We start from the raw sequence: 16306 nt of genomic DNA on the forward strand, positions 1-16306 counted from the left end.
TGCAGTAGATGAAACTACACCTTGAACCCCACCCCTATAGTGAAACACAGCAGTGGCAGCATCATGAAACGAGGATAATTTTGAAATCAATTTATACCTTTCCATCTATTTTGGTCCATCACTAAATATTCCGATAAAACTCTGAGGTTTGTGGTCGCATCATGAGGGTTTTACTTTTGCAAGGCACCATTTGATAACACAAAATGCACACAAATGTCAAAGTTAGTACACCTTTTATTTACCATAATACAATTTCCGTGCCAAGCGAGAATCAGCATTAGTCCAAACTCGAAAAGCTGCACTTCAAGAACACGTCACACACCAAGACCTGCACGTCCAGTTCTTCTGTATGTAAAGACTTTCTGGTCACTTCCCCAGCAGAAGTCGCATCTTTATTGACATTTACATTTATCTACACCAACATTTCTAGAAAGCATAGAAAAAATAAACTCCAATATACTTTTTTGTTACATGATTTATCGTTACAATATGTATAGCAGCGCTTCGTAAAACGGCATGTGGTGTTTTGGCTGCATCTCTGGGACAATCTTTTCACAGCTTTTGGAAGCACAAAGCAGTGCTGTCTTTATTTCATGCTGCTGGAACTGAGGGCCCCGACTGCTGTGTGACATGAGCTAAAATAATCATTTATTAGCACTCATGCGTGCCACTCGGTGTCAAATGTCAAAATTATTCCCAACATATTTCTGGACAATACCAATTGGAAAGCAGCCTACTTACATCTGATCGTCACAAATGTAAACAACACATATTGTCCTGTAGAATCTAAACAAATATCCAGGTTACACTTTTCTCTGTGTAAGTTAACTTGATATTCACTGTCATTTTTCATAGAAGGATCCAAGCAAAATCTAAATTAGGCAATAAGAGAAGCAAACGAAAGCAAAGCATTCAGAGAGCAGCGACGGAAAACAATCCATTAGGCACAATAAGGAGGCAAGCTGGAGAAAGTGGCTTCACCATGTGACTTCATCTATGTACACAGACAAATAAAAGCCAAACTGGATCATTTTGGTAGGAAAACCAAGAAGAAAACTGATTACTTCCAGTGCTCCAGTTAGCTTTATATTCAACTAAAGAGAACAGGCTTACAGTATGCAGGTAAAGAAAACAATATTAGAGTGTTAGAATAGAAAAGAATCCACACATTTCAGCAACATTTTAAAAAATGTCAAAGTGTTTTGTGGTAATGGTTTCTATGTATTATGTATATATAGTAAGAAAATGGTAACATTATTTGAGAAAGAGAAATGTAAATACCGCACATTAGTTAAGAGTCCTATTGTTTTCACACCAAAGCCGAGGATTTGGTCTGGATTCAAAGAGCTGAATCCAGCCTCTGACAGCTTACTGTTAATAATAGATGGCTCACGTTATTTATTCATTCAGCTCTGCTCACAACTTCTCCCCTTTTTTTCCCCCCCCGATAGCAGACCCAGCGTCAGAACGACTTGTAAATGCAGTCACAGACGCGCCGTCTGCACACAGAGAAGAGCTGCAGGTGAACAGGCAGCAGACGGGCAGCTGTGTTTCTGACAGGCTTTCAAAGCATCTCATCACGTGTCAACTCGTGAGGTGTTACCTCACACTGTGGCCTCATTAAGAAAAAAAATAAATAAGTAAAAGGTGTTGCTTCGAGCAGCGATGTGTGAAAGCTGGAAATGTTTCTCTTGCTGCAAGACAGACGACTGATGTAAAGGCAAAAGGTGGAAAGACTCTCTTTGCCAGGTCATGAACGCCATTTTGAACCTCAGCTCAAACACCTGCACAGACATCTGAATGAACTGAACGTAAAGCCAGAAGTCCTTCTTACAGACAGTCGGTTCTGATGGCGATCAACAGTAAAGAAGGGATCATGAAGGACAAACGCCGTTTCAGCTTCCTGGCATATGAAGGTGCAGTCATGGCCATTGTTCTTTATTTCATCCTGCATCCTTTCTGGAGTTACGAATAAACAGTTCAAAGAACCGTTTCCTCTGGTTATGATGCCATTGTCTAATCTCCCCCCGTTGATTTCCAGCTGGATGCGACCTCACAGGGGAGGAGGAAGCAGGTGAATGAGTTCAGTTCAGGGGTCATGAGGAGCCTCCCTAACACACTGCTGCTTATGAGAGATTTGGTTTTAATTCTAGACGGAAGATTTACAGCGTTTGACAAAATTACTCATACTCCTTAATCTTTTTTTTTGTTTGTTTGTTTTTTTTGTTTTTTTACAGTTTTTGCATTACAACCAAACTTTAATGGAGTGGAAGGAAAATTACACGGTTTTCAAAATTATAAAAAAATAAAAATAAAAATTTATTATGACACCCTAAATAAAATATACTGCTACCAATCACCTTCAAAAGTAACTAAATTAAAGAAATAATAAATAAAATAAAAATGTAAAAAATAATTGAAACGAGAGAATAAACCGTGGAAACAACCAAGAGGCCCAGGTTAACTCTGGAGGAGCTGCACGGACCCACTGCTCAGGTGGGACAATCTGCTGACATCAAAAGTATGAGCTTTTCCTCCTCACATGTGTGATCCTCACAGAAAACGCCATGTTTGGAGTTTGACACAAAGCAAATGCGGAAGAAAAGCCTCTGGTCGGATGAGACCAAAACTTTTAGGCTCACAAGCAAAAGGCGCCATGTGATGGAAATCCAAAGCTAAACCCCAACAAAGCTTTACCAACTTTAAACATGGTGGTGGGAAGCTTCATTTTCACTAGGAATGATAAAACTAGTCAGGGTTGATGAAAGCCTCTTATTGGCAGCAAAACTCTTTAGACTTGGGGAGAGGAGGAGGAAAACAACCCCAAGCAGACAGCTAGAAGTACAATTAAATGTGTTAGAACACAGCGTTTTGATCTGTTCAAACGGCCCAGTCAAAGTCCAGAACTGCATTCAGTGGAGAATCCAAGGTTTGTAGGTGCTCTTCATCAAATATAAAAGGAGATTAACCCATTTTTCAAAGAGGAACTAAACAAACGGAACACAAAGAAATGCTCCGTGCTTTAGATGTCACCCGAGCAGTTCTATTTTTATTTCAATCTCTTGAGCTTTGAAAATTAAAGCCTGCAGTGGTGAAACTGGAGAACATTACAGCGAGTAGCTGAAGGGAGTGAACCTGAAGGGATGGTATCAGATTTCAAACTGAGAAGCAGAAGTCATGACCCATTAAGACCTGATGCATCATGGGAGGTCAAAAACATTCAGCAGCTACATGCGGACGAAAGCGCCAGGCAGGTTAGCAAAGCAGAGAAAAGGAAGCAAAGCAATACATCTTTGAAGAAAAGTGTCATCATTTAACAAAAAAAAAAAAAAAAAAAGGCCATGAAATAAAGATGGAGGCATCTGACGTTTGTTCAAGTCTCCAGTGAATTACACTTTCTGGCACATTATTACATTGTATTTCCACAAACCGCACCGCATAACTTTATTAACAACTACTTGCTTTTGTTTTCTTTTTTTTCTTTTTTTTAAAGGCAGCAAAGAGGTGTGGCGTATATTGCTCAACAAATAAGTTGCTTTAGATGGACTTTAAATGAGGTTCTCAAGTGTTTGAATCCTCGCAATTCCAAACAATTCAAACTTCTTGAGCAGCCAAATATCTCTGAGACGCGGCAGAAATCCAGCCGCCTTCGGCCGGTGACCGACTGACAGGGTGTGCTTTAGAGTTAGCGCAGTAAATCGTCCTGCTTTCCCTGCTGTCCGACGCAGCTGCCGGCGTTGTCCCTCCACGTCTGCTGCAGCTGCTGAAGGTGCTGAAAAGCTCTCTGGGTGATGTTAAGAGCAGGGTGGACCTTCCTTAGGTCAGGCTCTCCGATCAGAGACAGGCCACACAGCCCCAAGTAGGCATGAAGAGGGTCTGGAGAGACGAAACCACGGACAAAAGAGAGAAACCAGGTCAGAGCTGATAGCGGACGTCCCAGCAGAAGCACCTGGATATGACAGAGCTACTACTTAGAATGGATGTTTACTGCCTGATTCAATCTATAAACTCATCGGACCCTTCAGCTGTCCCAAGGTCTGTAAGTTTGTCGTAATGAACCTTTAAGGACATGTGAATAATGCACGCTGCTTTGCCCATGGGAGCGGCTGGATAAAAGCTCCACAGGCCAGTAAGTGGAGCAGTAATTGAATTATAATGAAACGACAGATGATTGGACAGAGACATTAGAATCAATCACAGAACCGTTAGCTTCACCCATCAGGACTGAGACTCAAAGTTACACCAATGAGAATGTGGTTTCAAAAGGCCTTAATATTACAGCGACTTTCAATCCATGTTTAACATCGGAAAGCTTTTTAGAGATATCTTATAGAGATACAGTGAGCCGGCCACATCCTGCAATAAACGACCGACACAGGAGAAGCAAGTAATGCGAGACAATCAAGTGGATGCAGAGTGCTTGGACGGAGTGAAGGGCGGCTTGTGCCACCCTCCACTTCACACCTACTTGCAAACTTGCAGCCTAAACCTTGAGGTTAACATCCTCAGCGGTCACAGACTTAACAGCAATGAGGCAATTTCAACACGGACGTGATGAAGTCCTGGCTTGTAAGTGTCTGGCTTTCATTAATCTGACTGGTTTTTTAAAGTCTGTCTAGTCTATGAATAGCATTGGCAGCCAAATAGGCTTTTAGCCAAATTTTAGTGTTGTTTTAACAAACCAATTACTTAAGACTAAATTGAAGTCATCATTATCAACAATCATATAAACACCAAGTCTTAAAAACTGTGGCTATTAATCAGTTGTGTCTGTATTTATGCTCCTCTCCCGTCTGGCCTCTTTGTATACAAGAGCAAAGCAAAACATTTATCCGCCATCTTACCTCTGACTCGTAATTTTCCTTCAGATATGGCGACATATCAGACAGGTATCATCTTGTTCAAAGATCTACTTTGTTGTTAAAACTCTACAGCTTCTACACTTGTCTTTTATGGGTTTTTTCATCTTAGTAGATTGCAAGCAGTACATTTTCTCTAATCTGCCAATCCTTACGAGACCTTGTCACAGTTTCTTGTCAGTAACTTAAAAACAAAAACACTCAATGAGGAAAATAATGTTTTGGAACGGCAAAACAAACAAAAGTATCTCTTGATAAATTAATTTAGCTTTTGTATAATGGAATGAGGAGTAAATGCTGGACGTTCAAATATTACGTGAATTTTCTTTGTTCTACACTCTTTGTCTTCAAGACGTTACAGAAACTTTGGCTGTGAGGCGAATCAAGAAACAAGAGAAGAAGTCTGCCTGCCTTCTGTGACGTCTTGGAGGACTGTGAATCTACACCAGTCTCTCCAATTGCAATTTAAGAGCTTTAAATAAAATTTTCTTCTAGCTTTGGCTTTCTAGTCTCTTATTCTACATTTTGACATAGAATAAAGAATCTCCTAACACAGACAAAAACAAATCTAGAATCATTTTGATGCAGGTCTGCAGCCATTGTCCCACAACCCTGTTGCCCTGAACCGGTTCCCACTGTAATGGAAACATTAATTCACTATTGTTTCCTTCTTCCATAAAACTCTTTTATTCCTATACATTAACAAGCCTAAGTCCTGTCTGTCCCTCCTCAACACTGTCCTCCTGTCTGTTTGCGGTAACACAAGGAGCTCCGTCTGCCGTTTCCTCAGGCTACCTATGAACAATCGCCTCCTCAATTACCCAGCATGAGGGCAGGCAAGAACACGACTACTAAAGTTTAGGGTTACAGGAGATTCTTTTCCCATTGATCTGAAGTAAAACTGGCCACCACAGCTCCACCCTGTTTCACTGCACCTGTGGAAGATGAGGTGCAAACTGCTCTGCTCAAAGAGAGGAAAAGAAATGAACTGAAACTGCTTAGATCCACAATGTTTTTGTCCCTAATGTGAGATCTTTGAAGCTACGGGAGAATGAATAGGAAGCGCTACGGTCATTAAACATGCCATTCAGCGCCTGCTTTGCTCCTGTGGTTGTTACTGGACTATAAAAACACCAGGCGTTTCTGTTTTATGGACGAAGAACCACAAAAAAAAAAAAACAACAAAACTACAGCATGGCGTTTCTACTGTAGACAGTAGAAGTCAAGTGGCATCATTTACCTGGATGGCTGTCAGGCCACTTGGCGAAGCCGCCGACCAAACGGTCCTGCGTGGACAGAATGAAGCTCCTGTTTTTCTCAAAGTGTGTGAACTGGAACACATCCAGGAGCTGGAGAAAAATACAAAAACCATCAAATGAGAAAATATTTTAAGAACTACTGATGTACCAATCAGGATTTTTCTTGACTAATACCGATTTCCAGAATCTTTCATATTTTTCTCAGACATCTTTTATAGACGCAGTTTTGAATCCATCAGTAAATTCAAAGGTTATCTCCAAAACGACATCAAACATTAATGGATTTATAGACTGATGACAGCAGAAGCTTTTAGGTTCAACAAAACTCCAAAGGCACCTTAAACTTCGGAGTTTAAGGCTGCTTAAACCTCAAACTTGCTTCTGTAAATTTAGAGTGTAGCACACAGCAGTCATTGATTTATTACGTGACGAAAAAGGAAGACATTTCAGTGTTTGTTACCTCCAGTGTAGCTCCCACCCAGAAGGAGTAGCACGTATCCACAGGTTTGTTGGGACGTCCATGGAAGCCGCTGTGCTGCCTCATGATGCACCAGCGCCGGATCCTGTTCAGCTCGCGCGGACTCAGAGCCTCGTCCAGCCGGCCCATCAGGCACAGCGAGGCTATGGCACAGAACGTCCAACCACCTGGCACATGGGTCACCGAGTTATCACATAAAGCTGCAGTCTGGGGCGCACATCTGCTAACTATGAGCATTAGTATCTCAGTCTTTAATAATTGCAGTAATTATGCAAATGCAACTTTAAGGCGTTGGGAGCAGCAAACTCAAATTTAGGGATTAGTTTCTTTCATCTAAACGAAGTCAAAACTCTACACAAAACCCCTGATACATATAATCACCATTTTTTTTCCACTTGTCATCAACAAGCTTCTGGTATAATTCAGACTGGAAAAGTTGATCCATCCTCAAGGCAAAACTCATTTAAATCAGTTTGTTTCCTGGAACACAACCGGCTTTGAATCATTCTCTATTAATTTCCATAAAAGCTTGGGATGTTGCTTATGGGATGGAAACTTCTTAGGTAGTTAATATTTGCATTTCTTATCTCTTCAAATGCCAATTTAGATGTGTGTGTGGAATTTATTGATGCACCCAGTGTCAAAGTTTGTTGTTTATTGTTGTCACAACCTGATGCTGCCATCGCTGGTACAGGGTTAGTAGGTTTTACTGCCCCACTTTCAATTGTCAAACATACTTCTTGTCATTGTGGCGAAATAGCTCAATGATTAGCTAATCAGGCTGTAAAGCTCCGACTCCAAGGGGAAGTAAAACTTGCTTTACTTGAAAACGACATTCTGGCAGTTTTGAGTTCATGGAAACTTGAGCGTTGTGTTGTTCCTGGGTTGGTCCCAAACCTACCAAACCAATTCATCCAATGAACAGTTTGGACCTTTTTCCAGGATGTAATTTTCCAAGTCGATGCCACATTTCAGTAACTTTGCTCTTGGAAATCAGCAGTTTTTTAACAAGTGACTCCTGATAACCTTTTCCAACTTGTGCAAATCTACAGCTTACGTTGAAAGTGCAGCTTTACACATTTAAATCTCTAATGATTTCTCAGACTTTACCGATTTTCTGATTAATGGTCGGTCAAATAGTCACGTGTCAAACAAATCATTTTTACTTCAGCACAACATAAGCGTTCCTACTTCTTCTGCTTTTGCTACATTATGCATTCTTGTTCACGATGAGTGTAAGTAAACTTTTTTTTTTTTTTTTTATTTTAATGTAAAGCTGAGGTCCTAACCTCACCCTTACATAAAAGTTACAACATATTTAATAAGAATGTAAAAATATGTGAAGGCATGTCTTTGCAATAAACTGTACATCCACTTGAAGGATTGTTTCTACTCGAAGCTTAAAGTGAGGGGTGAACACCTGGTGGCTTCAGATCATTTGTTTTTCTAAAATTAGCTTCCTTTAGGCAGGAAGAAACATCGTCCATGAATACCAGCGTTGGGATCAGTGAAGTTTGTTGTAAAAGAACAACAAAAAAAAGTCCTAAATATACACTAAGGACTGAAATCGGATACATAAATCCAGTCTCATGCCCAGACCCATGAGGTTCTATAATTTCATGTTTCACCAACATAACTGCACAGACATAACATCCCAAAAAATGTGCTTGTGCACATTCAAAGCGACGCTGGGAGGTCCTGGCACCGAACAAGCACACACACCTCAAGGGTAGACCGGTAATGGGCCTCGACTAAGCATCTCCACTGATTTGTAATCAGCCCTTTGGAGAGTTGGTAGGCGCAGCACAGTCTCACCGAAGCCTTTAATCACAGAACTTGAATTCAAAGCGAGAAGAAAATCACTTAGATCCAATAAAATTTCCCCCTTGGAGCAGCTGCAATTTTTTATTTATTTATTTATTTTTTTTTAAATGTGTGTTTTGAGAGCACATCAGAGCTGGCAGGAATTTCATCTTCTCTGTACAACCAAGGTCATGCAGATATGTTGCTAAATACTGCTTTTGTTGTGTCTCGTGAAAGCTTTCGTAAAAGAAAAACAAGGTCTAATTGGAGTGGGGGACGAATGATTGAAAACAAAGTGCTGTGTCTATAGCAACGGATCTGTAGAGTTAATCCTTTATAAGCAGTTTTTTCATGCCTTTCACAAGTATAATCCCCAACATATTGGTTATAATGTGTTCTGAATAATTTGTAGTAAAAAATACCCAATGAAATAAAACCAAAAATGTATTTAAATGACCAAATTTATTCAGAATTTATTTGCTTTTGCAACAGTGTGCGTCCTGTCTTCTACTTATTTAAACTTATTGACACATTTGCACTCACCATGAGACTCCCTCCCAGCTCCTTGGCCAAATGCATTGTCATACGACTATGGAGAAAATAAATGTAGAAATTATATTTTAATCAATAATAATTGATGTGCACACAAATCAGAGATTCTGAAGAGGAAGAGCAACATGTTAGACTCCACACCAGAACGAAATAATATATTTTTAAATGACTACAAATAAAAATGCGAGGTATTGTTTTTAAAGATGCTCAGGTCAGATGCAGATTTTTGGTTTCTTTGAACTCCCAACATGCTGATTGCAATTTAGATCGACTCTGATTAGGATATTTTTAATCGTATTACATTCCTGTGTAAATATAGTCATTTTGTACTCGATTCAAAAACCTTGAACCTTATCTGACTTTGAAAGTGGATCAAATATTGTTGTCTGTTGATTGAACTTCTATTACGATCAGCCTAAGTTTTGATCTATTTAATTAGCAGGAAGAACATTCAGATGCTGCAGTTTTTGATCCTCAGTTCAAAGAAGGAAAAAATGGTCGACTTTCTTTTCTAGCCAGCCGATTGTTGCATCACTAACTAAAATGAGAAATGTAATCACAGAGAGCTGAAGAGTTCAACTGAGTCTGTAATGCATAACATCACACTGTCTTTTTTTTTCCATGTCATACTTTACTTCTCAAAAAATAAAAATCCCCAATCAAAACAAAGAAACAGATATGGTTGGCAAAGATTCCCACACATTGCACTTGTCACAAGATGCGTCACATACAGCCACTTCCTCATTCTCACATTTATTTTCGTTTGAAAAAATTTAGACAATGCCATCTCTGAGAAACTGATGACCCATTTTTAGATTTATCTCCAGAATTTTTTATTTCGCACAATCTACTTGCAATCTAGGAGGCCTTTCTCCATCTTTTATTAAATTAGGAATGTTGACTGCATTGACAACACATGCCTGTTATCTGTTTAAACCAGCTTTTTGTTAAAACAGGACACAAACAATAACAAAAGAAACACTAACAGTCTGCGGGAGTTTACTTTGTACAGTTTCAGACAAAACATACTAGCTAAGCTAGAGGTGGCAGTCAACTGGAAAGGTAAATAATTCCCAGCCTGTTCCTGCTCTGATGAGACTAGAGCAAAAATGCCTCCTGCATGAAGTTTCTGTTCTACCAAAATAAGCTTTAAGGTCACAACTTAAATGACTTTTCTAAACCAAACTAAACTTATTTCCTGACTTTTGGTGTGTATCTATTCATGTCGGAAGGACATGACTGGATATGAGTAAGCATGACATGAACACACCCATGAAACGACACAGACTCTGAAATGTTAAAGTCGATACACGCTGAAGTTTCCCAGGTGACGTGTGCAGCTCAGGAGAAAGAGAAAACACAGCGCTTTGATGTGTCTAATGCCCAGAAATGCAAACAAAGCAGATAAAGTTGAAAAAAATTACAGTTTTTATTCTTTTTAACTGATGCAGAAAAAAAAGCCTTCGCTGCAGCCTTAAGAATATGATAGATGACTCTATCTTCTCTAATTATTATAAATGAACTGTCTGTAAATGAACCGACAGCTCATGACAGTACGTGGGCTGTGTTTATTTTAATTTCACTTCTTATGTTGCAGAAAAGAATGGTTACTGTCTACTGTGGGAGCATTCACATCAGAATCATCTTGTTCGTTTTATCCACTGAAGGAGGATCAGAAGTTTCACACTTTATTTAACCTGTCAACACTCACTCACCAAACTTCCCCGGATGTACTCGATGGCTTTCTGGATGTCCATGCCTGACCAGTCATCCAGCATGTAACAGATACTAGCTGCACAGTAGATAAACCGGATGTCATTCTCACTTCCTTCTGGCACGGCATAGAAACTGAAAGCCAGACAAACAAAACAAAAAAAGCAGAATTACTTTTTTTTTTTTTTAAACCCATCTGGGTTCTGGTTTTATGCTTTCAGATTTATGTTCTGACTGTTTTAAAACTACTTCAGTTGGTGTAAAATGTCCTTTGGCACACTTCTGCATTTTGGACCAATAATTCAGGTGTGAAACATACGAAATAATCAGCCACAAGTGTCCAACTACAATGTATTGCTTAAATCTATTAAACTAAATGAAACCCAACACACATAGCTCTAATTTAGAGATTGTGCGTTTTTTAAACTGCCCAAGTATTATGAGACGGTCTTATTCCCAGTGAGTGGAATAACGGTGTGGTTTTTAAGACAACAGCATGTTAATAAGGAATTAACTATGAAAAAAAAGAAAAAGAAAAGAAAAAATAGAGAAGGAGAGAAAGGACAAGGATACAATAGGCGGTTTCTGGGGTAACTATCTGGGACTACCTCAGGGACCCTGGAACTATTCGAATGCCATAATAGAGGATATAAACAAAACCTCTGGACTGGAAAATCACTGCCAGGCATTTTGGGACCGACCTGCTGCAAGGAATGATGATGGGATCGATCCCAGAAGGCCATCTCAACAACGGCCGCGCTCTGCCAGGACTGGACATTTGGGATCATTACGGCGACATTAAGAGCAATGTTTTTATTTAACGTTAATGAAGTTTTAATTTAAATGCCACAATGCAATGCTGCTAATTGCTTCTCTCTTCATGTTGGGCCGCAGGGGATAAATGATCATTTGCTTTTATTCGTCTCACAGGACGTCTTTTGCTTTGTTTTGTTTTTCGAGCAAAGTTTTTATGGCAGAGCAGTGTATTAGGCCACCAAGATACACAAAAAGTTATGCTTGAACTTGAACAACATCATGAAGTGAGGTGTAAACATTCAGGTCAGAGCAGAGGAAACGAAATGGTTAATTTTCTTTATTCTACACCAGGGGTCTCAAACTCCAGTCCTCAAGGGTCGCTGTCCTGCAACCTTTAGATGAGCCTCTGCTGCACCACACCTGAACAGAATAATCAGGTCATTAGCCAGGTTCTGGAGAACTGATCTACACAAGGAGGAGGTGATTAAGCCATTTCATTCCAGTGTTTTGCACCGGTGGCACATCTAAAACCTGCAGGACAGCGACCATTGAGGACTGGAGTTTGACACCTGTGGTCTACACACATCCTTACTTGCTAAGTTGGCACATTTTATCACCAGCTGATCTTCAACATAATCAGTGAGTTTCTGGGAAGAAGATCTCAGCAAAGATTTAGGAGAAAAGTCATGCTACAGCATGCAGCTGCTCCAGCTACTAGAGGACAGGAGATTATGTCTCAGATTCACATATTTAGTTGCTTTTGAACTACAGAACATTCAAACGCAAGCTATAGTCAGACCGTGTTAAATCTGTGTTCAAATGGCTTCGGGTGCTTTTGAGTCAGAGTGAAAATGCCACATTAAATAAGGATTTAGGTGCAAAAGTGAGCAAAGTGTGCGCCAACCTGCCGTCCTCGAGCTGCAGCACTTTGAGACCAGCCAGAACGGCTTCTTTGTTCACCCGACTCAGGTCGTCTCCGAGGATTAACAGTGAGCACAGGCCAGTGTAGGTCATGGCAACATGGCCGCTGTCGTACGGATGGAGCACACCTGGACCCTGAGGACAACAACCGAGAGGGAAATCACAGATGCTGCTGATGGCTGCAGACACAGACAGAATATTTTGGAGATAATATAAACGTTGAACTCTTCTCTGTTTAGTTTAATGTTCGAGAGGAAAAAAAAGAAAATCTCTCTCTCTTTTTTTAATTTCTAAAAATACCAATCATGACAATGGTCACTGTAGCTTTCCAAGGCTGGCACTCACAATTGTTGGACGCTTTGCCCAACATTTTCTACTGAGCCACAAACACAGCATCTGCTATACTATGGTATGATATTTGCATAATTCTACTGAAGCAATAAATTATCAAGAAACTGATACTAATGATAGAAAAAAGTGTATTTAATGAGAGATAAAAAAAGACAAAAAGACAAAAAGCCACAGTACTCAAACTGAAAAACAATTCTGGTAGTACCTTGGTGCTGTAAGGAATCCCAATATGTGCTGATCCACGAAACCCTCCACGGTTCAGGTTGGATTCTGTAATGGGTCAGATAGAAATTATGGAAACATTCAGCACAAGAGACAGGGAAAAAATACTAAATCAGTCTTCTGATTTACATTTTAAAGCCCTTCTGTTCATCTTATGACCTGCAGAAAACGTTCTCATCAATGCAATACGGAAACTGGAGTGCTCTGCTGCCACCTTCTGGCCATGACAGAAACACCAAGCCAAATCAAAATGACAAACTGCACAATATAACAGAAGCTTTAACATTTTCTATGAAATGAACAACGAATGGACCAATATATTCATGTATCACACACCAGCCTTACAACAGCTGCTACCCGACTTTATGCAAGACTAGGTATAAATATGGCATCCGCCCTCTGTATGGAAGTAAAAGAAAATATTTTATCTTCCACCAACATATGCAGAAACCCTGATGTTGATCCCCTGCATGCATACACAGATGAATTCAGTCAAACACCTGCATTTTACTGGAGACTAACATCCCACGTAAGCAAAATGCTTTCTGTAAGTCTTAATAGTTTGCTAAATAGGGGATTATCATACTAATGAACCATTAGTAAATCACATTTGTCTCTCAACTTGTTTTTTCCCCCTCAATTCTAATGAGAAGAAGCCTGCCAGCCTCCCAACATATGGCTGCAGCAAAAATCCATCAAGCACGACTATCCCTCCATCATCTCCATTGATGTCTTCAATAATTAATGAAATGCGCATCTCAACAGATGGTATGAAGTGGCTTGTTGGCTGAAAAATATATAAATAAATAACATATCAGTCCCAAAACAAGTCATTAAAAGCCTGAGAGTCAAACTTTTCTTTGATGAACAGCTGTAAGGATGCACTGGGTTATCTACAGACAACTGAAGGCCAATAGCTGCCTTGAAATCTGCAGAGTGGGAAAAGAAACACAAGACAGACTTTAAAGTTTGATGAGTCGGAGGATGCAAAGACGGCTGCCTCAGTGTGAAAGTGTGACACAAACTAACTTACAATAACTTAAAGTAGAATCAGCCTTTGAAAAAAAAAATTATAATCATCCCTATTTTCACATTAAAAGAATCAACCAACAGGCTGGTATTTAATGCACTTTTTTTTCCTTTATCAAGAATTGGATAAAAGTTGGAGAGGAATTCTTCCCCAACTTTTGAAGAGGAATTCCTTAAGTTTAATTCCTTAAATGAAGGAAATTTTATTTTCTAATTCCTTTGAATGCCTACTACCTTGATCAAATAATCAGCAGAAATCCTTTTACTTCTTTTATTTTTTTTTATATGAAGAAAGAAAACCTTCACTGATTCAAATTAAAATCCACCAGCCAGATCACAAAGAAAATGAGACTCACAGAGAGGAAAGCCAACAGGTTCTTAGGTTGGAAGGAAACTGCAGGCTGAGTCTGGATCCAGCTAGTTCTCAATGTGCCGTTTTTCTGGACACGCCCAGAAAAACCTCCAAATAGGTCACAAAAATGAAGAGAGTGCCAGAATCACGCAATTTGACTCCTATCAATGTGGAGGAGCAGAGGCTGAGATGATGGAGCTAAGCAGCCCTATGTCAGAAATTCCTTACTTGGCCTCTCAATTCAATGACAGCACTTTGATATTTAATCATTCTTTTATACTCGGTGATCAAAAACTGCACCTGGGAATATTTAGGATGAAGCTCATTTACACAGCATTCTTCCAGGATCCTGTTCTTCCAGTCAAGGTCAAGATCTCACCAGTAACAGTGAGAGTCAACAAGAAAAGGCAAGAGATTTTACTTTTTGTGCAGCTCCTGCATTACCGCAGAAGAGGCCCTAATCAGACTACCCACCTCTCTCCTGCCAACACTGATTAATTAAATACAATACAAGGGTTTTTTTTCCCCAAAACACATTTAAAATTCCAAATTCCAAATTATTATTTTTGAGAAAATGCAACAAATTTGTAGGCGTCTGAGCAATTCCAGGCTCCTTTACTCTGAAAAGCATTTTCAGCAAAGCATGGAATAACATTATCGATGCCGTTACTAAGCTATGATGAAAAATAATAATACACTCGATACATTTACAGTGTTTCCCCCAGTGTATTATAAGCCTGGCGGACCACCGGGCTTTACTTCTGCCCCACCAAGCTAAGCTCTCCTTACTTAAGTCTTTTTAAAATGTTTACTTTTTTTAAGACTTCATAGTTGGTGTTCAGGTGTTAATCCTCCAATCTTTCAGTAGCACATAATTACCAAGTGATATTTTTCAAATTTACTGCCAACTTTAAACATTTTTTAACTCAAAAACAAGACGAGCCGCTGGATGAATGACTGCCCAGCACCCTGTCACGGGGCGAAGCAAGTTTTCCGGCGGAAATTTATTTTTCATAAACCGACTTTGCAACTCATTTCATCTCAAGTCGTTGCAATTAAATGAAAATAACATTTACATAAAAATAGATGCAACACTTACTATCCTGGGTGGGCAGAACTTGTTGTGAGTAAATCCACTCAATCATCACTTTACTATCCACCACCTCCAGGGCATCCAATACATCCAGACCAGACAGGGCAAAGAATAAAACGGATAACCTGAAATGAAAGCAGGAGATCTTACAATGTACTCATTTATAAAAGTACATTATATATGAGTACATTTATAATGTACTCACGTATGGCACTTTATAAATGCTGATTTATAAAGTGCCATATAATGTGTGAACATGTTTTAGCCTATAGCTTAACCTTAATTCTTAATTTAAAAAAACAGTATAGATTGAAACCAAGCTGAAAATGAGGGTCAACTGAATGATAGACCTTTTAACATAGACATAGTTGGAAACAGGCTCATTACATCAGCCATAAAAGCTGCTACATTATCATACCCAGAAAACCTGAATGGTAAAATGCTAATGAAAAAATACTAATGTAAAACTAAGATGAGTTTTCTTTAATTAACTGAGGGCTAATGAATCACATCTAGCTCCTCTGCTGTTCAGTTCCCCAACAAACCACAGTAACCAGATCTCCCATGAGCCCTCTGGCGAACTCACCGGGTTGTTTCCAGCGACGCGTACCGCTCAGGCAACACCTGCAAAGTCCTCTGGAAGAATCGGACATGTCGGTCTCTCAAAAAGTCTATCTGCTCAAATTCTTCAAACTGGTTCTCTTCTTCCGCCATCTTTGTTTCCGCACCTCTGGGGAATCTTTTCCGGTGCGTTTGCTTTTCAAAATAAAACCTCTAGTCGGGGTTGACGTTATGGGGACTGCATTTGTGATATTGACTGATATCGCTACCGATAATTCAGTTAGTGTAAGTAGGTTAACAAAATTATTTTTGTTTCTTTTGTTTGGTTGTTTGTTTGTTTTTTGCTTGGGCTTTAAT

The 16306-nt window shown here is 39.5% G+C and overlaps 1 protein-coding gene across 1 annotated transcript; it reads right to left on the minus strand.

Moving 5' to 3' along the window:
* Window positions 1-216: 216 nt before the first annotated feature.
* On the minus strand, window positions 217-16172 carry pggt1b (protein geranylgeranyltransferase type I, beta subunit). The gene is made up of 9 exons (XM_044111499.1): window positions 15975-16172; window positions 15395-15513; window positions 12898-12962; window positions 12325-12476; window positions 10667-10799; window positions 8943-8988; window positions 6579-6763; window positions 6100-6208; window positions 217-3876 (listed from the first exon to the last, which is right to left on the minus strand). Exons 1-9 carry the CDS (start codon window positions 16100-16102, stop codon window positions 3686-3688), a joined length of 1128 nt encoding a protein of 375 aa, XP_043967434.1. The 5' UTR covers window positions 16103-16172; the 3' UTR covers window positions 217-3685.
* Window positions 16173-16306: the final 134 nt, after the last annotated feature.

This window comes from Gambusia affinis, linkage group LG03 (genome assembly GCF_019740435.1).
Source record: "Gambusia affinis linkage group LG03, SWU_Gaff_1.0, whole genome shotgun sequence".
Taxonomy (NCBI): Eukaryota; Metazoa; Chordata; class Actinopteri; order Cyprinodontiformes; family Poeciliidae; genus Gambusia; species Gambusia affinis.